The following is a 23,299-nucleotide window of genomic DNA, read 5'->3' as shown; positions in this document are numbered from 1 at the left end:
ACAGACCCAGGGATAGCCAATACACACAACCTTACGCCAGTGATTGTCGTCGTCCGTACCGATGTTTGTCCGGACATGTAACCCGAATTTCGGAAGCGCAGGAAGAAACAGCCACTGGCAAAAGAGGCTCCTCTCTTCATGCCTAACACTCCCCAAAAATAGGCCCAATCACCTCGATTGCACAGAACAAGATCCCCGTTGTTCCACGCTGTGGAAAGTATTGCCACTTTTCCTTGCACCGGTATTTAACCCGCCCGTCTGCCCTTTGGCGTGATCTCCTCCCTGTCCCTCACTGGAGCACACTACGGTATGTGTCTCCCACAGATCCTGTTTCAGTTGGTGGTGGCAATGAATTTACTTCAGAATTACGAGTCTGTGCGGACTCCCGCTCCTTCGTCCTGCTACTTCAAATGGGGGAGAAAATGCAACATGAAAGGAAAGTCTTGTGACTCGCTCAGAACGCGTTAGTAGCAGTCGGTACGAGCAACTTTTCGCTGTGCGCCACCGGCCGACAAAGCTTCGGCCTGTATGGCGTATTGACGATGGCACAGCGCACGCTTTGGTTGGGAGGGGGCGCCGTGTTTTTGACAGTAGCAACAGCACGGGCAACGGGAGAAACAACCCGGGCGCCTCCGTGATGAGCAAGGAGGAAAGCGGGAGGAAGAGGAGGGAGAGGCGAGAGAGGAGGCAGCTTCCTCTGTACGGGTGTTTTTTCATCCTCTCCTTCCCCTGTTTTCTGGTCGCTACGTACATCCCCCCGCCGCGTTTTCGTGGTTGAAGTGCCTACTTGTGAAATGCCCCTCTCCCTAGCTATTTCTTTCCTCAAACCGTCCGTCGATACTCTTCAGCCCTCTGTTCACCAGTCACTTACTTAGGAGGGACCGTATGCAGAGGGGGGCACTGAAGAGAATGGGCACAAGTTTCTTTTCTGTGTACAGTTTTGTGACGCCCCGCAGCGCGCGGGCACAGACCTTAAATTGTGAATCCTGCAACGAGATGCTCCTTTTGTCGTATGGCCACTGCGCGACGCTTGAGGAAAACGTAATTCTGCCTCACTTCTCGTCGTCCAGATAAAAACCCGTGTTTTCTGTGACGTTGACATTTTCCCCCCAAAATATCGTGCGGGGCGGAACCCTCTGACACGAAGCGACGCCCTTTTGCTGCCAATCCAAGTTGGGGTCCACCTAGAGTCCAATTATGGAAAGGTCCCTTGGCATAGTGCTCTGCTTCTCCACTCTTTTCACTTTTTGGTTTCCTTACACCCAGTTGACTGTGCTCTTCTCTGTTTTCTTATTTCTCTCTCTGACACATTCTCCTTTCATTCCAAAGCTAGCCCCCTTTACCCGTCCGTCTTTTCGATGTTCGGCAGGTGGCTGAACCATCCTTTGATTCCCTGTTGCCATCCCAAATTGCGTTGCTTTCTTTTCTCCCTTTTCTGCCTCTTTTTTGACCCGTCTCATCTTTTGGCTGCGTAGCTCTCAGTTGGGGTACTCAAATCGACGTCGTCAGCATGTTGCAATGGCTTCTTTCCCCACAAACCTTTTCCTCAAGCTGAACGGTGTCGACCCAGGCAAAAATCAGTTGTTACTCGAGCTTTCCCCCTGTCGGTGCTGCAAATACTCTTCCTTTCGGTTTCTCGTCTTCCAAACGCACATGCAACGCAGGACCACGAGGGCAAAACGCACGACGCGGAAAGGTAGGCTCGGCTCCCATTCGCCCGGGTAACTCGGCAGATGCCGGTGTAAACATGCCCACGTGGGTGCAACAAACATTTTGTGTTTTTGTGCTCGAGGTTCGATGGCTCACCTGTTTGCTTCTTTAGGAACAGGTGGGCGTCGCCCACTTTGGAGATCGTCTGCCGTCTCCCCCCGTGATTCCGCTCCGGCGACTTTCCGGGCGATGTTCCAAGGGCGCACCAGCTAGCTGCTGTGTCACTTTCTTTTTGTTGTGTATTTCTCTTTACGCTGCTAGCGCCTCTGTCTAGGCGGTGTCTGCTGGGTGTTTTCCACCCTGGAGGAGACCGCGCGTGCCCACGGTCGGGAACGCGTTCACAGCTTCTCAAATTGGATTGGGTCTTGTAGAGAGTCGAGTGAAGTACCTTTTTATGTGTGCCGTCGTGAGACCTTGCCCTCGCTTTTCGGTTCCCCCGTGCACTTCATTTGATCTTCAACGTGCCGTGCATCTCCCCTCCTTTTCTACTATGCTTGCAGGGTGCCGACCGCAGGCCTTCGACGTTCGGATTCTGGTAGCTGTAGTGTCTACGGGTGGTGGCACCCTTCCTGCGGGTTTTCCGCTCTCCTCGGCACACCCAATCATCCCGAAGTTTTCCTCCTCGCTCAGGCGAAAAACTGACGATCTTTACGTGTTACGCAACGGGTTTTACCCTCGTTCTTCGTGAGGAGGAATTGAAAACGGTTGATCCGTCGTCTGAATTCGACTGCGTTCATGCGCTTGAGGCGAAGGATTCAAGGACTGTGTGGGGGACGAGGCGGCTTTGATGGAACTTTCACGCCCAGATAACTCCATACCAGTCTACTGGTTCGTAGAGTTGGTTTTTCAGTCGCTCGAGATTTCCAATTTCCCGTCGGGTTTTGTCCACTGATCGAGCCCGCGCGTCGGTCTGGCGCGTTCTGATGGGAAACGGGGTGTCCGCCCCTCCCGGGGGCGCAGGCCTGGATGGTCCTGCTTCAGCACCTCATGGATCTCCTTTTGTTTCTTCGTCAGCAGTTCTTTCTTCGGCTTCTGGACGCCGCTCCTCGCGTCTCCGCACTGCATGTGAGGCGAAGGCGCCTGCAACTCCTGTGGACAAGGCATTCTGTTACTCTTCCGTTGATTCCCCGAAGATTTCAGCGACGCCGAGTCGCACACTGAAGAGTCTTCCGCTTCCGCTCCCACTTCTTCCTGCCGTGTCAGACGCTGCTGTCCCCCCTCCTCCCTCGTCAACGCGGTCGGAACCTCCGTATCTCTCTCCGTGGCCTTCATCTTTTACCGGTTCGCTCTCGCCTTGTTCGTCCTGTCCAGCGCACCCTCCGTCTCGCCGATCGTCACGTTCCTCATCGGCTTTTGGGCGGTCGCCAGAATGCACCCACAGTGGCACCACTCTCATTCCGGAGGCAGCTTTCTACGCGCTGACGGAGAAGAATTTAGAGGCGATTTCGTGTCTTCCGCCGGGTTCGGACATGGTGTACGGAGTGCTCTGGCCGGGAGCGGCGAGCTGCGCAGGAGAAAACGGGGGCCCTGCCTCTTTACTTGTCGGCTCTGCCTTGCGAAAGGGGCGACAGGACCATCTCTCTGGCGACGCTTCTCTTCCGATGGCGGACAGAGCGGCTGGAGGCGAAGGCTGTCTCGTCTCAGGTTTCCCTGCGGCTACGTTCTCCAGGGAAGCGATATCGACGTATCTTGCTCGGTCTGCACGTGGGTACTTGCTGGAGGCCATGAGGCAGGGAGGGGACCCTCGATCCCTCTCAGACGACGAGACGTGTACTCTCCATTCCGGGGGCACGGGCGGAAGTGGGTCGAGCCTCGTAACTGGGAGCCCCGCCATCGGAGCGGCGGAGGGAACGAAGAACTCTGCTGTCCGTCTTTCCGATCACCTCTTTCTTCTTCCTGCGTCCAGTGGAGGGGCTCATGCGGTGAATACCACCTTGTCACCCGCTCAGGCCGTTTTACCTCTGTCCCCTGCCTGCCTCGGTTGTCCCGCTGTTCACCCGACAGCAGGAGGGGCGACCGGAGCTCCCGAGCCCGGTCAGATCGTGGCTCGGCTAGCCGGATGCGTGCACGAGCCCCTCGTCTCCGGCGGTCTCACAGGGACTGCCCAGCTGGGAGAGGCAGTCCCGTGGGGGGTGGCAAGCGTGAAGGTGGCGGAGACAGGCGACCCGCAGCCGTGCGCCGAGGCGGGAGACAGTCAGAAGGGACGCGCGTTCTCCGAACTGGAGCAGGAGGGAGGGGAGACTCGCGGCAGACACATTGGAACGGCCAGCACCCCCCCTCCCCAGCCTCATCCGTTTGCATGGCCTTCAGGCGGAACGGGAAGCTTACGCGGAGGCAGAGGAAGCAGTACGCGAAGCAGTCGGGGGCGAGGACGCTCTGCGACCGCAGCGATTTCGGCGACCTCGAAAAACCCTTCAGGGTCAGGTGTTCTTGAAGGCTCTCTGTCGTCTGGAGTGGCCCCCATGTCGCAGAAGAGTCGGGGATTCGTGCTGTCTCCGTTATCCAGCGCCATTTTACAACCCGCGCTCCCTCAAGGCTCACGTGAGCCCGGCGCATGTTGCCTCCACCGTGCCTGTGAACATGGGGCAAACGGCTCTGCCTCGTCTCCCGGGAAGTCGACAGGTCCCGGTGAGAGTGGGGTAGGCTCGCACACCGCACCACTCCTCGTGCGCGGGTCGTCGTACGGCGAACCGGCTGCTTCGGCTTCTGCCTTGACTGCGTCTGCTGGAGGCACCGATGACTGCGGGCCCGGACTCCGGCGCGGCAGATCGTGTCTGGTGGAGGCTTCTTCCACAGGAGCAGGGAGGCCATTCCCTGCTCTTTTTGCGTCTTTGCCTTCGCCAAGCGACGCAGTGCACGTGGGCCAAGTCGTTGCGGAGACGACAGGAATTGCCGAACAAGTTGGAAATCAAGTGCTGGTGCATGGGTCTTCCGGCCTCGCCACTGCCGCAGCGTCTCGTGCGTTGGCGGTTTCAAAGACAGACGAGGGCGGCGACATGCCTGCAGTTTGTTACCGGTGTTGCCATGAGCATTTGGCCCCGCTCTGCGTGTCCACGGCGCCTCGATGCCGAGCGCTTCCGACTTCGGCTGCGAGGGCGGAGGGCGACCGGGATGTACTGAACCAAGTCGGACACTGTGGTCTCTCCTGTGCGTGCTCCGAAGGCACGAAGCTTTCGAACGCAGCCGGTTTCTCGAGTGCCCCAGCGCCGGGGTCGGCCTCAGCGCTTTCCGCTGCGGCTGGTGCGTCAGGGTGCTCCTGTCTTGTTCGAAGTAGAAATCCTGGCGGAGGGACGAGGCTTCTCACAAATTCGGCGACCCTGTTTGAGGGAACAGCACCGGTCGATGCCCCGCGCTGCTGCTTGCATTCACGATCCAGAAGTTCGGCGCCGGTACAGGAACTCGCGCTGGCGTGCGAGAAAGGCAGCTGGCCATTGAAGAAGCGGGGTGAAGAGACGCCTAGGGAGCGCATGGAGAAACACAACGACGCGTTCCTGGGAAAGAGAGGGAAGCATCGCACGAGTTTCTCGCCCGGTCAAGAGGACAGTAGCCCATTTCCGGAGCGAAGTGAGGACGAGGACGACGCGCATGTCAAAGAGAGACGTAGACACAGTGCAGAGAATTTTGCGCACCTTCCCCTTCCCGTCGCCCCCCATTTAGCTCCGGCCAACAGAAACAAAGCTGGAGGGTCGTGGAGCGCCGACGTATGGGCGGAGGATTCAGAGAGGGGAGGCCGTCAAGGGGACAACTGTGGAGGGCGAAATGAGGCGCCGAAGGAGGTGAGTGGTGTGTCCTCTCTTTCCGCGCGTGTAAGAGAGAGAGAAAAACACGCGACGGCAAGCGAAGAAGAGACGTGTAGTCCTGCTGCTCGTCGCTGCCAGATTACCTCGGGAGGCGAGGGAGGCGGTGGCGTCACATCCGGAGCAGGCACAGTTGCAGGCGTCCCTCTGCATTTCCCAAAACGTGAAGGCGAGGAAGGGGGCTGTTCGCGTGGACACGGAGGCGGTGGGAATGTCAGCAGTGCGAGTAGCAATGGTCTTCCAGTCCTTCCAAGGGATCCCCCTTGTTCCCATTTGCCATCGTGTGCTGTTGCAAAATGTGCGCCAGCCGGTGCCATGGTGAGGGCAGCGGGTGGAGCTATCACTCAGCCGTCTTCTGCCCTCGCCGTCAGTCCTGCCTCGGGCGTTTCGGCGGGCGCAGGAGCACTTCCGAGTAACGCGTCGTCGGGGCCTTCAATTGGAGGATCTTTCTCTCACTCTCCACCGGGCGGCAGCGGCGCGGAAGGAGGGGGGCCTGGAGGCGCTGGCCCAGGAAAGGGCGGCGGCCCCGGAGGAGGCCCCGGAGGAGGCCCTGGAGGAGGCCCCGGAGGAGGCCCCGGCGGCGCGGGAAAGAAGGGAGGAGGCCCGGGCGGGGGCGGGGGCGGGGGCGGCAGCCACCAGTCATCGGCACGAGATCGCGGGGGAGCTGGGAAGGAGTGTCAGTCAGTTGATTTCTACGTTCGCAGTTTCTGGAAAGTCGCGAAGACGCAAAACGACCTGGAGAGTCCCACCCAGGGTTACTGTCGCGGCTTCGTGTATCGCCTGCTGCTCCATCCGCGCGGCACGACGGGGACCGACTCGGAAGCGAGTCACTTGAGTGTGTTTCTGGAAGCCATCCGGCAAGACTGGTACCCGGACGACTGGATCTTCCCGAATGTCCGTTTCGAGTTGACGGTGGTGAATTTCAAGGACCCGAAACAGTCGGTGACCTCGTGGGCGCACTGGAGCTTCAGCAACGAGGCGACGAGTCGAGGGTGGCAGAAGATGATCAGCCATGCACGCCTCAACAAGCAGTCCGGGTTCATGGACGAAGACGGGACGGTCTTGGTCCGTGGTAAGGCTGAGCCGCCGTTTGCCTCGCTCTGGTCGCGTGGGCCGGTGTACAGACCCCACCGGATTTGGGAGTACATACCGGAGAGAGCTGCCAAGGCCCTGGAAGAAGTTTCCTCCTCCTGCAGTGCGGCGGCGGCCGCGCTCACCGGTGCAAGCGCGTCCATGCAGACAAGTGGCCCGAACGCGAACAACGCGACGAGTGCGGCGAATGCAAACAACATGCTTGTCGCGGGACCCCATTCCACGGCACTCGCTGGAGGTTTGCCGAGACTGAAGACCCCCACTGCTTCTCTGTTGTCGTACGTCGATCCTATTGTGCCCACGCTAGATTCGTCGCTCGGCGCGGACTACGTGGCGCTCTTTGTCCACTGTCTCTTCCACCTCTGTGAGTTCCGGAAACACATCTACATGTGGAAGAGCGATTTCATCAAGTCCCCGACAGCGGAGCAACTGGCCCAGGACCCGTCGCTCGCTGCCCAAATTCCCCCGTTCGCCGACGGCTCGCTCATCGGTGCCCTCCAGCAGACCTTCGCGTACATGCAGCTGTGGCCCGTGACGGTTGCGTGTCGCCGTCTCCAGCATTTGGCTGCCTCCTCGTCGTCGAGCCGAAAGGAAATCTGTGCCAGTGAAATATGGAAGTGGTATGGAGCGGAGCTGTTCCCCAAGAATTCGCCCTCGCGGAGGCCAGCACCCCCGCCTCTCTCTGCGGCTGCCTCGCGCCTCGCCTTCTGCACGCTCTGCAAGCGTTGCACGTGCTGCTGCCGATGCAAGACGACTGCGTACCACGCGGCAGCGTCGAGTCCGCCCTTCGTGCCGGCCGGCGCTGGGCCACCGAGCGAGGGGCCCGGAAGGAAGGGCGATGAAGACGGGTGGAACAGCAGAGGCACCAGCGGCGGCGAGGACCCCGACTTGCTTCTTAAACAAATGAAGCTGGAGAGGGACACGTGTCTGTGCTGCGACCTCATGGACCGCTACCCCGAGGCGATGGCAGACATGCCCCCGCAGCCGAACATCAAGGCGGTGCTGAAGGCCCTGCACATGCACGACGTGCAAAAGATGGACGTCCCCGACCCGCTGGTCAAGGTCCACACCGAGCTCTTTTCTCTCTTGATGCGAGAGCTGGCCAAAGCCAAGTTGGAAACGCACCAGGTCCACGAGTACCAAGCGCGCGCGGTGGCGGCTGCTGCAGGTTCGACGTTTCCTGCCTTCTCGTCCTTTGGAGGCCGGGCGGAAGACGGCGAGGAGAGCCTTCCCTTGCCGCCGGGCGGCGTCCCGGGGGGTCCTTCGGCGGGGGTTTGGACCGACGTGGATGGCGTCGCCTTCACGTCCTGCGACCATCTCGAGGCGACGTGCCATGAGCTCTTTTCCTCCTCGGACCGCTCGACTGGGCTTCTGAATGCAGACGGCGTGCCGGATATCTCTGCGGGGTTCACGCGATGCAAGCATGTTCACTCTCTGCAGAAGGCGTTGGAGTCCTGCGGCAAGGTCCTTCAGCACTTCCCGGAAGTCCTTTTTGTCTACCTGCAGTCGGTGAAGCAGTGCAAGAAGGGCGAACTTTTCGACGCACCGTTGCGGCTGGACGCCCACAAACTTCTCCAGCTCCGGCAGCAGCGCAACGAGAACGCGGGACATACCGACAGCAATCCGAAAGGGACGGGCGGCGAGAAAGGGAGCGGCTCGACGACGGGCGTGGTGGATCGGGAGAAACAGCGACGGCGGCTGCGGAAGAAGCTGCAACAATCGAGAAAGGGGAATAAAGTGTCGCGCGACGCGCAGGAAGAGGAGTCGGACATGACGGAAGACGAAGAACTCGCAATCAGTGATGAAGACGACGTGGCGAGCACTCAAGGAGACAGTGGGAAGAGCGCCACAGGCAAGGGCGATGCGGGCAAGGGCAGCCAGGCGTCCCCTCAGGTCCCACCCGGCTCGGGCCAGACGCCCCCGCAGGGCGCGGGACCGACGCCTGTCGGGGGGTCGAGCAACGGCGCGAGTTCGGGCAGTGGGGGGAACCAAGAGAAGTGGTTTTCTCTCTTTGCGCTTTTCATTCGCGAAGGGGATAGCCGTGGAGACGGGTGTGGCGCCCAGACCTCGCATTACCTTCTTCTGCGCCCCGAGGAGGACGGACCCTGGTTCCGAATCGGAGACGGACGCGTCGAGAGGCTCAGCAGCAAGGTAGACTTCACTGAGTGGAAGTGCCATCGGGACTTCTTCTGCGCGGGGGCAGTCTACATCGCGGAGGACTACATCGACGCGGTCCAGGCTGGAGACGTGGATCTCTCGGGGGACCTCTTGGAGCTCAATCCGTGGCTCTACTACCGGACGCTCTACGATCTCGGCGTGACAGAGGCGGAAATCAAGCGACCGTGGATCAATCTGTCGAACAACTCGAATGGGGTGGCTGCAGCACCCCCGTCGGCGTGTTCGTCCCCCGCGGCCGGCGCCGGAACGGGTGGGGCGGCCGGGGGGACGCCTGCGTTCCCTGTGGGAAGTGAGCGACACGTGGAGATGCCTGAAAAGCGAGACGTTGCGGAAGGCGAACAGAAGCCCGGGATCCCACCGGCTTCAGGCGGTGGCAAGACAGAGTCGGTCGGCTCTTCTCGGTTGGGCGGAACGGGCGGGGCAGCCACCGGGGCTGGATTCGTTTTGGATCCCAGCCCCGCCAGCGGCCTCTCTGCTGTCCCCTCAAGTGTCTCCGGCGTGCCAGGCGGCGCGCCGTTCTTCGAAGGTGACAACAACATGCTGTACGAGAGTTTCGAGTCGGCCTGGAGGCCGCGATCGCTGGCTGAAGAGAGACGGTACACGGTCCTCGCTCCTGTGATCAAGTGGATCTTCGAAGTCGCCGTCGAGAAGGCAGTTGTTTTTTCGGCAAACTCGCCGGAGATGGTCGAAAACCACTACTGGTTTGTCCTACGCATGCAGTACCTCGAGAAAATCCTGCTCCTCGAGCTCCGACACGCCATATGCGAGGTGCTCTACGATGAGTGGCTGGCGAACTACGTGACGCCGTGCGTCGCTCACGCGTCCAAGAACGCCCAGGCCGAGGTGAAGGCGCTGGAGACGACGAAGAACGAGGACGCAGGGGCTGTCGACGCAGAAGAGGAGGCGCTGCGAGGAGAGAAACTCTCCGTCGCGATTTCCTTCTTCTTCCGCGATGACGAGGAGGGAGGAGCGGCAGCGGCTGCGTCAGCCCTGTCTGGGGGGAGGTTTGGCCCCGGCACACTTGAGAAGGTGTCCTCTGCCGGGTCCATATCTCCCGATTCGAGAGGAGAGATGGACACTGGCGCGGAGAAACGTCAGGGGAACGGAACCGAGTCTGTGGAGGACGTTGATGGATCAGCGGGCAGCCCGAAGGAAAAGCGAGAGAGGAAGAGAAGCTTCGCGTCACCCGTGCATTTTGGGCACCGAGAGGCTGCAGAGGTCATCGCTCACTGGACGCGCACTCACTTGTCGGACAACGGGCGTCTGCTGGTGGACGAGCTGGGAACGCTGTTGAAGGACCCGCTTTACCGGCTTGTGGACAAGATTTCAACTCTGCGCCACGAAGTCGAGATTCTCTGTCGAGAAGGAAGAAGCCGCTCTCTGCTGTATCGCGTGGGCAGCGCCGCCGCCGCTCCGGAGGCATCTTGCCGAGAAGCCGAGTCGACTGGCAAGCAATCGCCGGTCGACCCCTCGGTGTCTGTCTCCGCGTCGCGGAAAGAAGGCCAAGCGGAGGCAGGTGAGAAGGGCGAGGCCTCGACAGAAGACGTTGCAGAACCCGAAGCATTGGCAGAGCTCAGGCAGGCGGTCACCGAACGCCTGACTGATCTCTGGGCCTGCTGTCGCGCGTGCGTGGAGGAAAGCGAAGAGATCCTCTCCAAATACACTGTCGAGCGCCTGCGGACTTGCTCCGCTGCAGAGCCAGAGGCCGATGGCGGGGGCAGAGCGTCGGAAGCGAACATTGAGGATGCGTCCGCCGTGGCCGGATCTGGGGGCGATTCGCGCGGGTGGGAAGACGCCAGGAGCCGCGGAACTGCAGGTGATGAGCGAGAAGGGCGTTGCGGGGGTGACGTCGCGTCGGCCGCTCCGAACGAAGCTCCATGTCCTCTCCGGCCCTCTGTGCCGGCTTCGGATCCGTCCACGGAGTTCGTTGACAGCTCGGCGTTTTCATGCCGCAGCGCTGCTGGGGCTCTGGATCATCTCGGCCACGAGTACGACTTGCCAGTCGGCGAGACAGTCGAGCTCGTTGCGTTTCTGGCGGAGGCCTTCTTCCTGCCGGATTTCCGCACCATGCGGCGCTTCCTGCGTGACCGGCGGCACGTGGTCTTTGAGCGCATTCGCCCCCACGAACTGATTCGAGCGTACCTCGCGCTTGCGCGACCCGAAGTGCATTTGCCCTCGTTTCTCCAGGACCACGGGTACAACGTGACTTGGTGCGAGGCAGCCTTCCAACCAGAGGACGCGTCGGCCATTTGGGGCGACGCGTCGGTCCCCGCCGTCGTCGCCGTACAGAGCGCGTCGCGCGGCTTCCAACTCAGCAGAGCCGTCAGCTCCGTGCTGCTCCACCTGCTGGTCACTGCACTCGCGTGTGGACCGGCGAGCGGCCGGGCGAAACCCGAGCGGCGGAGCCTGGAGGGTGAGGCAGAGCCCAAAGAGAAGGACGCCGGGGAAGCGAGCGAGAGAGAGAAGCACGGGACTGCTGCCCGGAAGAGCGGCGCGAGCGGCAGGGGCTCGGACGGTGGTAGTGGCGCGGCATCGAAGAAGAAGGGCAAACCAAAGAAGGGCGTGAAAGAGGAAGAGGAGAAGAAGGCAAAGTCTCCAGACGAGTCGACAGGTGTGGAGTCGTCTCACGCGGCTTTAGCAAAACAGGAGCCCACAGGCGACATACTCCCCTCAGAGACTGCGGACCCGCTGTGGGGCGAAGATATTCGGAAGAGCGTCGCTGCAGATGTCTCGGCGATCCTGCGAGCCATGGAGCACGACTGCCCAGATCTCGCTTCTCCGACGGCTGCTATGCCGCCGACCGGGGCCTCGTCCCAGAGCGACAGTTCCTCTGGCGGACAGGCGTCGGCTGGCGGCTCACCTGAAGCCTCCACGCCAGGTGCTCCACATGTCCCTTCGCCGCCTGAAACCTCCGCGGCGGGTGGAGCCCAACAAGCGGTGTCGGGCGCGGAGACACCCGATTACCGATCCCCGCTAGCCATGGTTCACAAGATTCCGCTGACGCTGCCTCTGTCCGCGCCTGGGGACCGGTCTGCCCAGGCCTCCGGTGCAGGCGGAAAATGCGGGAAAAAGAAAGGGAGAGTTGGAGGATCCGGGGGGGGGAGCAGTTCAAGCCCGGGCGATCCCACGCAAGTTGTGCCCGTCTTGGATCGCGTGCTTCCTCGCTTAAACTTCGAACAGCGCGTCGCGGCAGCAGCCGATCCGGGAGTCTTCCTTCTCTGTCCCGCGGCTGTCTCATCGTCTTTGTCTTCCTTCGCGCCTTCGCCGCGCGCGTCGTGCGCGCTGGCCTCGCCGACGGGTGGCTCTGGGACGCCGGCCTACGCCGACATACCCAGCGACGCGGCGTGCGCTGCAAAGTCGGGAGCGGCGAACGCGGGGAGTTTTGCTTCTGCCTTTCCCAACTCGTGCCCGGCAGGTGCGAACGTGGCGGTGCTGGAGCGAGAGCTGTTGGGGCTCGGCGACGCCGGAGTGGTGCCGTTCCCGGCGTGCGGCTCGATCGCGACCAGGAGCTTGAACGGCGCTGGAAACGCGTCTCTGGCGGGGAGCAGCGTCTGCCGGCGGATCCGCTACCACGGCTTGGAGGTGGGTCTGCTCCTGGCTGAAGACCTCAAGGGCCTCGAGGGCTTTTCCATCGAGGACAACCTGCCGATCCGCGCGCGTCTCCTCGTGAGAAAGAGTGTCCTGACTCCCACTGGAGCGAGCAGCCTCGCTGCCAGTTCTGCAGGACCGAGTCCCCTCACGCCGGCGGTCTCGTCTCCGTCCTCTGCTTCGCCGTCGCCTTCTGGAGTCTCCGCGCTCCACGTGGCGAACGCGAACGCGGCCACCCAGACGCCCTCTGCGGTCTCCGAGCCCCTCACCGTTCAGCGGCTCTACTGGGCGTTCCGTCGCCTGCTCCACGCTCAAATTGAAGAGCGCGACGTGGGTGCCCGCGACGGAGCAGCGGGCGGCTCCTCGTCGGCCGGGACCGGGAAGGCGAAGAATCCTGCAACTGCCAAGGCGTACGAGCAGCAGCTGACGCTGCTGAACCAACAGAGCGAGCGGGAGCTGTGGTGGCTTCCGACGCCGCGGGACGCGTTTCTCCTCTACGCGCTACGCCCGGACCCGGACCCGACCCGCAAAGGCCGAAGACGGTTCGTGTACATGGATCCGCTCGACGACCTGGAGATTTACGCAGACCCCAAGCGGCAGCTGGCCGACGCGACGGCTCCAGATATCACGATCTTGCTCGTCGCGGCCCCGCAGAGATGTTGCTCGGAGGCCTCGGCGTGGCTGAAGGGTTCGGCGTTTTCCTCCGCCGTGGCGAACGCAGCTGCGTCGTCGGTTCCGGGGGTCGTTCTCCCGCCGCCAGCGCTTACGTTTCCGCTGGAGGACGCCGACGAGTTTCCGCTGCTCGTCTTCAAGTGGTTCTCTGCAGACTCGGTGGACCTCTTCTGCGTCGGCGCGCTGGTGTGCGACGCGAAGCAGCAACTCCAGACGTACATTCTGGACTGGCTGGTGCCCCAAGTGAGGGCGCGAGGCTACCTGTCCCCGCTGCCGTCGAGCGCGAAGGACGACGCGGACAACTTCCTGGTGTTGGAAGAGTGCCATTTGCGGACGGTGCAAAACATTCGCCGGTGGAGCTGCGCAATCCGAAAAATCAACAAGCGAGGCGGCGACGTCATCATTGTCCAGAAGAAGGGTCTGATTGAGAGCCCCGCGTCGATTCGGTACCGGGAGAGCTCCGCGCTCCTGGAGAAAGTGCGCCTGTACGAGGTTAGTCACCACTGCGACGGAGCCGCAGGCGAGTTCGACTTGGGCGAGGGCGTGGCCACCTCGTCGCTGCCTCCCCTCGCGTCCACGGTGTCCGGCGCAGGAAGTGGCGACTTTTTGCTCGAAGGCAACGCCGACATTCTTACGCTGCTTCCCGACGGCGCGGCTGGAGCGACCGACCGCGAACGGGGCGTGCTGTATGCGTCGCACCTGCACAGTCTGGACGACGGCGAAGGCGAAGAAGGCGGCGGGGGCAAGAAGAAGAAAAAGAAACAGAAGAAGGCCCTCCCGCGGGCAGCGATCCCCAGCAACCGCAAAAGCGTCATTGCGCGACTGGCGGAGGACCAGAGACGAGAAGAGACGACGCTCCTCAAAGCGGCAGCCAAGGACCAGGAGAAGGACGCGATTTCGCAAGAAGACGGCTCGGCCCTCCAGTCGGTGTCTTCTGCGGCGACCACGGGCACAGGCCTCGCCACTGCGTCGCCTGCGGCGAGCGAGAAGAAAAAGAAGAGCGCAGCCGGCGGCGCGGCGGTCTCTGAGGAAGAAGAGGACCTGGGAGCGGCAGCGCTCACGGCCAAGGTGGGGAAGGGAGGGAAAAAGGCGCCGCCTGAGGACGCATCCAGACTTGACCGCTCCAAGCCGACTCAAACGCTCGCGCCTCCAGCCCAGAAAGAGGTGGGGCGCCAAGGGGCGGCGACCGGGGCGTCTGCAGCGTCAGGAAAAGCCACTGGAGGCGCCGCTGGGGCAGCGGACGGAAAACAGAGGAGCGCCACGGGCCTGACGACCTCGGGTGCGGCGCCTTCCGAGAAGGGCGAAAGAGAGACGGGCGAGAAGCAGGCAAACAGCCAGAGCGGTCGGGCGCCGAGTACAGGCCCGAAAGGCAGTTCGTCCGCCGCGGCGCTCCGAAACGGCGAGGCCTCGGCTGGTGCGGAGGTCGCGGCTGCGGGGTCGAAAAAGGGGAAAAGGGCCGCTGGGCCCGCACCCAGCGCGAAGACAGCCAGCGACGAGGGTGTGACCGGTCCTGGGGCAGATGAAGACAAGCGCGAGGAGACGACTGGAGAGACAGGCATTCTGGGGAGTGGCGCTGGCGTTGTCTGGCCTGCGTCAGCTCCGCCGGGTTCCATGGCTGCTTCGTCACCGCCTCTGTCGCCGGCCTCGTCAACGATCTCGCGCGGGTCCTCCTTCAGCCTCGTGGCGCTGCCTGGCGCCATTCAGGCCCGCATCTCCCCGGCGGCTCAGCAGTTGTTGCAGCGCGTGTCTGACAAGCAGCACGTGGTGTCTCCGGCTCTGCTGCGAGAAGCTGCAGCGACCCTCGTCGATGAATTCCTGTCCCGCGTCAGCCAGATATACCGGCACGCCGCGGTGTCTGCCGGCGACAGCGGCCACAAGAAAGAAGGTTCAGAGGGCCCTGGCCTGGGAGAAGCTCTGGGGACTAGCGAGAGTGGCGCGGGAGGCTCGGGAGCTGGAGGGGTTGCGAGCTCGTCCGTGGGTTCTTGGGCTGCGCTGGCGGGGGCCGGAATAGGAAGCGTCGCGGTCGACGAGATCTCCGAATGCGCGGAGGCCCTGGAAGCGATCTGCTCGACGTGCTTCTCCACGCAACAGCGTCCAATCTTCATCAAGGAGATCCAGCTGCTGCTGGACCAGGAGATTCACGGGCAAGCGGGAGACGCAGAGGCCGACAAACGCGCGGCTGGAGCTACGGGCGCGAGCAAGGGCGACTTGCCAAGTGAGAAGGGGAAGGGAGCCGCAGCGACAGCCGCGCCCAAACCCAAGAAGGAAGGCTTCTACTCAGGCGTGGCGGCTGGGAAGTCTTCGCCAGCTCAAGAGGCGTCGGTGAGCGACGCGCGGCTGGCGGCATTCTACCGGCTGTTCTCATGCCGGCGCCGAGCAGCGTCCGAGCTCTTTGTGCTTCTTTCCGTCACACGTGGAGGCCAGTTGGTCACGCGGAAACTCGTTGCGCAGTACTGCTTGGCAGCGCTGGACAAGGACCCGGCCGGCGACAGCTCTGTCTCGTCTGCCGCACTCCTGGGCGTTGCCTCTGTGGTCCTGATGTGGCTGTTCCTGGGGCCCCGACTGATTTGCAAGCTTGGGGACAGCCAGCAAGGTCGGCGGTTCATCGACGGGGGCCTGAGGAAGATCTTTGACTTCTTCCAGCAGCGGATCGCTATGGCGCTGCAGCTTCAACAGACCTTCCCTTCGGCCTTGCTCTCGTCTCCGACCGCTGGCGGTTCCCTTCTCGGCTCCGGCCAGCGCGCAGGGGCGACCCAGACAGACCCGGTGGCCCTCGTCGCGTGGGCGGCAGGGATTCTCTTGAAAGTGTTTCACCTTTCGCGGGCTTCCCAGTTAGCGCTTCCGCGCCAGAACGATGTGCTGACAGTCCTCCAGCAGATCCAGCTCCCGTCTGCATTCTTGAGCAAGGCGCTGACGGCGCCGGTCGCGTCGCCTCCGAGTGTGTGGGGCACTGGCGCGGGCGTCTTGGCCGCGGGCGGACCGGGCGCAGGGACAGCGGGAGAGACCCCGCCTGGAAGCGTGAGCAGAGACACTCTCGGCGTTGACGCGGCGAGTGCGGCTGGCAGAGATGGGGGCAAGCCTCTGAACGCAGGGCGCGGCGTCGGCGGCGGTCTTCTGCTCCCGCCGCTGTCTGCGTCAGTCTCAGCGGGAGGACCGGCTCTGTCGGGTCCCTCGAGCTGGGGAAGTGCGAGCACACCTGCAGAGAGCTCCGCGTCGTCCCAGGCTGGGTTGGAGGAGGCAGGCAAGAAGGGCGCTTCGCAGCGGGCCTCGCAGGCGCCAGCGAAGAGCCCCGAAGGCGCGACCAGTCCCCTGGCGACCGGCGACGGCGCAGCGGCTGGCGAGGCCAGCCAAGGTTCCGGGCCAGGCCGGGGTCTCGGGAAGGGCGTTTCGGGCAAGGGTCCGTTGCTGGTGGGAATGCAACTCGCCAAAGGCGCTGGCGTGATAGGCGCCTCGCCGACTTCGCCCGCTGCAGGCGCTCCCGGGAAGCTGGTCGCTCTGGACGAGCGCGAAGACAGCGAGGACGAGAACGAGGGGGCGTACCGAGAAGAGGAGGAAGAACCTGCCGATCTGCAGTCGAGCCAAGAAGAAGAACTCCTGGTGGGTGAGCAGAGCTTGTACGGCAGCGGGAAGGCCCTGAGTCGCCGCGTCTTCAAGAAAGCGGCCCCGTACGTCGTGGAGGAAGGCACGACGTGGATGGTCCTGTACAAGCCTGCGTTTTGGCACTGCTCGGGCTTTGGGAGAGACCGTCCGGTCTTTGTGCCCCGCGTGGCGACGCCGCAAGAGCTCGATGAAGCGCTCGCGCACATCACGCTCGAGGACCTCATCAGCAGTGGGAAAATCGAGAGCTTCCACCTGTACATGATGAAGAAGTACCCTCGGCTCGAGACCGTGCGCCGGTGGGAGGAGATGGAGTGCGGCCTCTGCCACCGGACTGACCTGGAGACCTCCGGCTCGCTCCTGATTGCGAAGACCCGGCGCGCACGCGAGTCGATCTTTGAGCAGTTCCGCAAGCGCCTCGTCCACAAGGAGTACCTGCTGCTCTGTCACGGCCGCCTGGACAAGCTGCATGCGCGGATCGACCACCCCATTGCGACGCGCGACTTTGACTCGAGCCGGTCCAAGTCCCACTTCTCCGAGGTCGTCGGCCCGGATGAAGGTGGCGACGAGGCTCTAACGGAGTATCAAGTCGTCCGAGTGTTTGGGCTCCGCCAGCCCGTTCACCGCAAGATCCAGGCGGCCATGTCGGTTGCCGCTCGGATCGCGGCGTCTCCGTCCTCGTCGTCCTCTTCCGACCGCGCGAGGGGGACTGGAGCTTCCGCGCCGGCCGCGGGCGCCAAGACGGCAGGCAGTGGCAAAGGCAGTCCAGTGAGCGCCGCAGCCACGGCAACCAAGAAGGATTTCTCGTATTCGCAGGAATTCTCCTTCTGTCGGGTGCGCATCCACACGGGACGCACGCACCAGATTCGGGTCCACTTCCGCCACATCGGCCATCCCCTCGTCGGCGACACAAAGTACTGCGACCTGTACAAGTGCACCGTGGACCGCTCGTGGTGCGCCCGCATGTTCCTCCACTCTGCGGTGCTCGAATTCGACAACCCCGACAAGACCGAGACGCAGCACGTGCGAGTCGTTTGTCCCCTCGCCACCGAGTTGCTCGCCGCTCTAGAGAACGAGTTGGTGTGTCTCGAGGACTACTCGCAAATCACTGCGGACATGCTGGATCGGACGGGACAAGTCAAGAAGGAGTTCCGACACTTGGTCGTTTCGTATCCGACCGGCCCCCCGGACGGGTCGGTGCCGGGGTACTCTGCTCTCCCCGCGGCGGCGTCGCCCTCGTCCTCGCGCTGCACTGCGCTGTGGCCAGCCGGCGGCGTCTCTTCGTCGCCGCCGCTCTTGCCGCTCGGACCTTCGGCCCTGGCCGCCGACGGACGCTTGACGCCTTCGTCGCCCTCGACTTCGCCCCCGGAGCGAAATGCAGACTCCCGGGCCCCCCTCCTCGGCTCGGCAGCTGCGGCTTCGCACAAGGCGCCTGCATCCCCGCCCGCGTCAAAGTCCTCGCCAGTTATCCTCTCTTCAGAGAAGCCGCAGAGAGCCGGCGAGCCTGCGCCTGTTACGCTTCCTGGAAGAGCGCTGGACGCACGAGATGAAGAACAGAGAGAAGAAGAGGGAGCGCCAGACGCGGAAAAAACGGCCAAACCATCACCCGCAGACGGCCAGCAGCCGGGAGGGACTCCCGTTTTTTCCGACCAGCCGCCACTTCTCTCTGTGGAGCCGCGGTCCGCGCGGGAAGAGGGGACAGCTCTGTCTCCGGCGTCCGCAGGCGAAGAGAAGGCGCCGCAGCCGAAACCCGCGCAGCCGGCCTTCGCGTCTGCCGCGACTTCGAGCTTCTCGGGGATTTTTGACTCGTTGCTGGACGCACTCGGCCAACGGGAGGCCCAAGGCCCCGGCTGCTTTGCAGAGGAAGGCCGCCGCACTGGAGAGAGTGTCTCGCGCGAAGGCGGGCACGCTTCCGCTTTCGCGGCGGAAGCGTCCGACTCGGGAACGGGCTTTGCGGGAGACTGGCGAAAAAGGCGCTATCTGGAGGAGGCGGACTGGTCGATTGCGGACGCACGCAAAGAACAGAGAGAGACGCGTGCAGGCGCTGGCGAGGCAGACGTGATGGGCAGAGCCCGAACAGAGAGGGACTGGTCGTACCGAGAGTTCGCGAACGACCTGGCGGTCCTCATGCGCCTCCCACCGAAGGAAGAAGACGCGTCAGGCCTTCGGCGTCTCACCGATGCGGTCGCAACAGCCGTGCCGCTCCCGACTGTGAGAGAAGAAGAAGAAGTACGGCAGTACTGGGGCTCTGTCCACGCAGCCCGGCGGTTGGCGTTGACTCGAAACCGCGAACGTTTGCTGGAGACTGCGCTCGGGGCGCTCGTTCGGCTGCTGCATTTCTCGGAGTTGCAGAGAGACGTCCTCCGCACTGCGACTCGGCCAGAAAACGTCGATCCTCGTGCCCGCGGGTCGCCAGTGGAGACGGAGGCGAGACAAATGTGCAGGTACATTGCCTTTGACGCTCGGTCAGGCGAACTGATCGCTCGAGAGGGCGGGCACCTTTTGATTCCTTCCTTCTCCGATGCCACGATGGGCGCCGTGGCCGGGGTCCAAGACGCACAGACAGCCGACGTCGCCTCGCTGAATTCCATCGCCTTCTGGAAAGTCCTTCTGGACTCGCTGGGCGCTCACTTTCCAGCCGATATCTTCGTCAGGTGGGATGTGGAGAAGCGGGCCGTGCTCGTCGTTCTCCTCAACGAGGACGCGGCGGAACTGAAGAAGATATCGCAGACGGCTCAAGGGCCTCAGCAAGTTGCGCACGCACGAGCATTCCTCGACTTTTACAGAGCCCTCAGAGACCTCTCAAAGTTCGAGTGTGCAACGCCGGCTCTTGCGCGGGCTGTGGGGAACGCGCCGCTGTCGCGGGAAGCTCGGCCGCACGGCGCGGCCGAGAAGGCCGCGGGACGAGGCGGGAGCGAAGGCAAAGAAGATGTGGGCGGCGGACCTCTTCAGGCCAGCGGGAAGTGCGCACCCGGCGAGGAGTCGTCTGCGTCGTTGTGGCGGATGCAGGCCTGGCGAAAGTACGCATTCGGAGACGCTTCCCGTGCTCTGGGCGAGTGCGAATTCGACAAGCAAGCGTTCCCCTCTCGCCTCCCAGTGGGTGACGCGCCTCCGTGCCGGCGGCAGGGCCTCATGCGCGCTCCGGACCTCCAGTTCAACCACCCGCTCGTTCACAACCTCGGTCCGTGTCCCCTGGGGGTTCTCCCGCCGTCGCATCTCCCGGACTTCCACAGTTCGCCGGATTCGTGTCCGCAGCCCCCGCTGCTGGCGACTGCTGGACTCGCTTCCAGGCTCGCACAGGACCTCACGCCTCAAGAACGGCAGTTCCTTCTCTCGCAGCCGTCGAGCGGGACGACCTCGTTCTTGCCGCCGGCTCTGCCGTCTCTGGCTGAACGTCTCGACTCGGGAGGCCGCTTCGACGGGTCGCAGAGGAGCCTGCGACTCCCTGGGGCCCCAGGCACTGCAGCTGCGCCGGGGTCTGGGCCGGGGTCGGCGCTGGGGAGTCGCCCCTCGTGGGCGCCAAGTCTCTGGGGCAGCCCAGGGACGACGGGCGTGGCGGTCAGTCCGAGTGGAGACGACGCGTTAGGGCGAGGCCTCGGAGCCGGGCCAGAAGGTGTGGGGGAACGCGAAGACCTGCGCCGGGGCCCAGAAGGGAGCGCCCCTCTGGCCCCGTTCGTCTTCTTGTGGGAGGCCGAGGGTGGCCAAGCCGATGCGACGCCGCCGAATAACGAGGTCCAGGAAGAAGAGATCCGCGACTTGATGGACCTGAGTTTCATGATGGGGAGCACGCCGGTTAGTGGACACGGCCACTCTGGAGGCGGGTCCGTCAGCCCATCGCCAGAGACCGGTGATCGCGGCGCGAGCGGAATGTCGTTTGAGTCTCTTGACGACGCCCGCGGGGACTCCGCGGGGATCCAGAAGATTCAAGGCCGGCCTGCAACGCCGGGGGCGAAGGAGACAGGGGTCGCGGGGGAAGGGACGCGACGAAGAAACGAAGAAGCGCTCGGACCTGCGTTGGGACGGGATCCGCAACAGGGACAAGAGGACCGGTCTGTCTTGTTGAGAGACGCGCCGGGCGGCGGGGAGCTCCGCGAAGGAGCACGGCGCTTTTCGCAGGACCAGTCCGCGGCGCCTGACGGTTTCCTGTCGCGCATGCCGCGAGAAGCCTGGCAGGGATCCCCGGGGCTTTTGCCTAGCGCGAAGTCGCTACCCACTGCGTCCTCCCCGGCGAGTCCCCTCCTCCCGTTTGGACAGCCCGGCTCCGTGGCATCTTCCCACGCAGGCGCTGGGCCTTCGTTGTTTCTCATGATGGGCCAGCAGGGCGCTGTGGGCGAGCGGCGTTTCGGGACTCCCGGGGAGACGGCGTTGTCCTCCTCGACCGCGCTGCTTTCTTCTGGGGGCACGCGACCGGGACAGAGCCTGAGTCCGCCCGAGGGGGCGCCGCCGCCGGAGACGCCTGGAGAAGGCGAGGGCCAGGTTCTGGTGAACGACAAGTGGTGTGTGCGCGTCGACATCCCGCACCCGCCGTCAGAGGCTCCACCACACCCGAGCATCATGTTCCTGCACCAGAAGGCGGCGCGCGAAATGCTCGAAAGCGCGGCGCGGGGAACGGACGGCCGACGAGGGACGGAAGACGGAGACACCGGTCCGGCGCTCGCCGCTCGAGCAGCCGCTGCGCTTCTCAGCCGCCAGTACTGCAACGGCGCCGCCGTGGCCGCAGAGAACGCGATGCACGAGCTCAGTCACCAGCGAAGAGGGACAGAAATGTGGGCGGCGTCGGGTGGGTCGCTGCACACCGGTGCGGCGGTGGGCGGCGGCGGTCGCCACGGAGACGGCTCGGGCGAACAAGGGGCTGTCATGGATGACTTCTTGCTAGGCAGGCGCAGCGGGGGCGCGGCGCGCGCGGCCGGAGCGGGGGCGGCTCCTCGTCCGTCTCCGTCTCCGCCAGGGAACATGCCCGTTCCGCCGGCTCACATTCATCCGTCGCTTCGCAGCCACCTGGCGTCGGCAGCTCCGGGGTTTCCGCTCGCGGACGGAAACGGCGCGTTCGGAGGCAGGACGACCGGTTTCGTCTCGGACCTCCCGCCTACTTCCAGTGGGGACAGCGGGCCGCTCTTGGGCGGCCGGAACCTCCCGTCGGCGCACATGAACGCAGGCGGAAGACCCATCTTTGGCGTTGGAGTCGCAAGCGACTTTTCACTTTCCCGGTCCGCGAACGACCCGACAGAGGCGGGGCGAGGCCGCCCGTTCGCCTCGCGGGGCTTCGGCGCGGCGGGAGGCCCCGCGGACGTGGCCGGAGGCCTTGGAGCCGCCCGCAGCGGAGACGGCGCTGTCGACGGTCGTCCGCTTCTGCAGGCTGCCCCGGATCCGCGTCTTGCGCATGCGTTCGACATGAACCCGCATACACAGTCTCTGCAGTCCCCGCACCGAATTGGCGAGTCGCTGCTGGGGGCCGGAGGCTTGCCGAGGCTTCCACCCTTGGCCCAGTCCGGAGCGAGTGCCGGATCGTGCGGGAGTGGCGGCAGAGAGGAGAAATCGTAGTCTGGAGTTTGCACTTTTTTGAGAGGTCTCATGGGAAACGGCGTCTACATAGGCGGGATCAAACAACCGAATCCGGCGGGACCGTAGGGATCGAGTCGGGGATACCTGTGTGGGTTTCCGAACGTTACAGCGGCAAGTGGAACAGCCAGGTGGGGGAGGAACATGCAGAGAGACTGTCAGGAGAGGAGAGAAGAAAACAGGAGGAAAGGGGGGAACGCGTTGCGGGGGGACACTGGAAGAGCGACGCGCGGTGTGTTTTTTTGCGTGGAGCTACAGCTGGATCATTTTTGAGGAGAGGTCTTCGGAACCAGCGACTGGATTTTGGGCACGGGACTGCATGGGCGGAGAGAGAAGAGAGAACCTTGTATTGTAGTAGCTTGTTCACTGCTCTTCCCTTTTCTTTATCGCAAGGCAAAAACGTGTGTTCAGGCCCGCGCCACACGCGTTCCTTCGCAGCCCGTGGCACATCTCCTGCTCTTTCCATCGATTTGTCTTTTTTCATGCAAACAGTTTGTTGCTAGGGGGGAGTACTCACGGTGTGCGCGCGAGCTTTTGTGCTAGCACAGACGGGTATGCGCGGTGCTGTGAATACGGGAGAGCCGGTCGTTTCCGGGGATAGTAGCGGAATATGTTTTTGTTCTTTATAAGAGGAGTGCGCGTCTGAAAACGTCTTTTGTCCGTAGAATGGCAAACAGACAGGAACTCATGTGTGTGTGTGTGTCAAAAGGTCTCAAAACTTGTTTGCCGGTTGAACTCCTCTCGAAGAGAGGTTAAGACGTGATCTGTATCGAACAAGACGCGATTTTCCGCGGGAAAATGGGTTGTCTTTCTCGCGTCCAACGCCTCCCCGCAACGATTTTTTTTCTTGTCACTGTTCATTGGTGTCTGACAAAAGGAGTCGCTGAAAAGCGCCGGCAGCCGCAGTTGAGCAGATATGTAGTGCTCAGAAGCGTCTCGGGCAAAGACGCTTGCCCACGAGATACGACCTTTTCTTCCATCACAGGTTTCCGCGCAAGATCTCTAGATGAAGGTGTCGTGGCAGTCTTCAGTAACAAGCGAGTGCGGACTGGTGAAGAGACTTAAGAAGGCGATTGAATTCTGGGCTGGCATTCAGATGCACGGAC

The 23,299-nt window shown here is 63.1% G+C and overlaps 1 protein-coding gene across 1 annotated transcript; it reads left to right on the top strand.

The window, feature by feature from the left end:
* Positions 1-2,633: 2,633 nt before the first annotated feature.
* Positions 2,634-22,175, top strand: NCLIV_044830 (putative RNA pseudouridine synthase domain containing protein; the record flags this gene model as incomplete). Its single annotated transcript, XM_003881407.1, has 3 exons — positions 2,634-2,775; positions 3,022-17,402; positions 17,451-22,175. 3 exons carry the CDS (start codon positions 2,634-2,636, stop codon positions 22,173-22,175), a joined length of 19,248 nt encoding a protein of 6,415 aa, XP_003881456.1.
* Positions 22,176-23,299: the final 1,124 nt, after the last annotated feature.

This window comes from Neospora caninum, chromosome IX, assembly GCF_000208865.1.
Source record: "Neospora caninum Liverpool complete genome, chromosome IX".
In the NCBI taxonomy this organism is placed as follows: Eukaryota; Apicomplexa; class Conoidasida; order Eucoccidiorida; family Sarcocystidae; genus Neospora; species Neospora caninum.
This window is presented reverse-complemented; position numbering and strand designations above follow the sequence as displayed.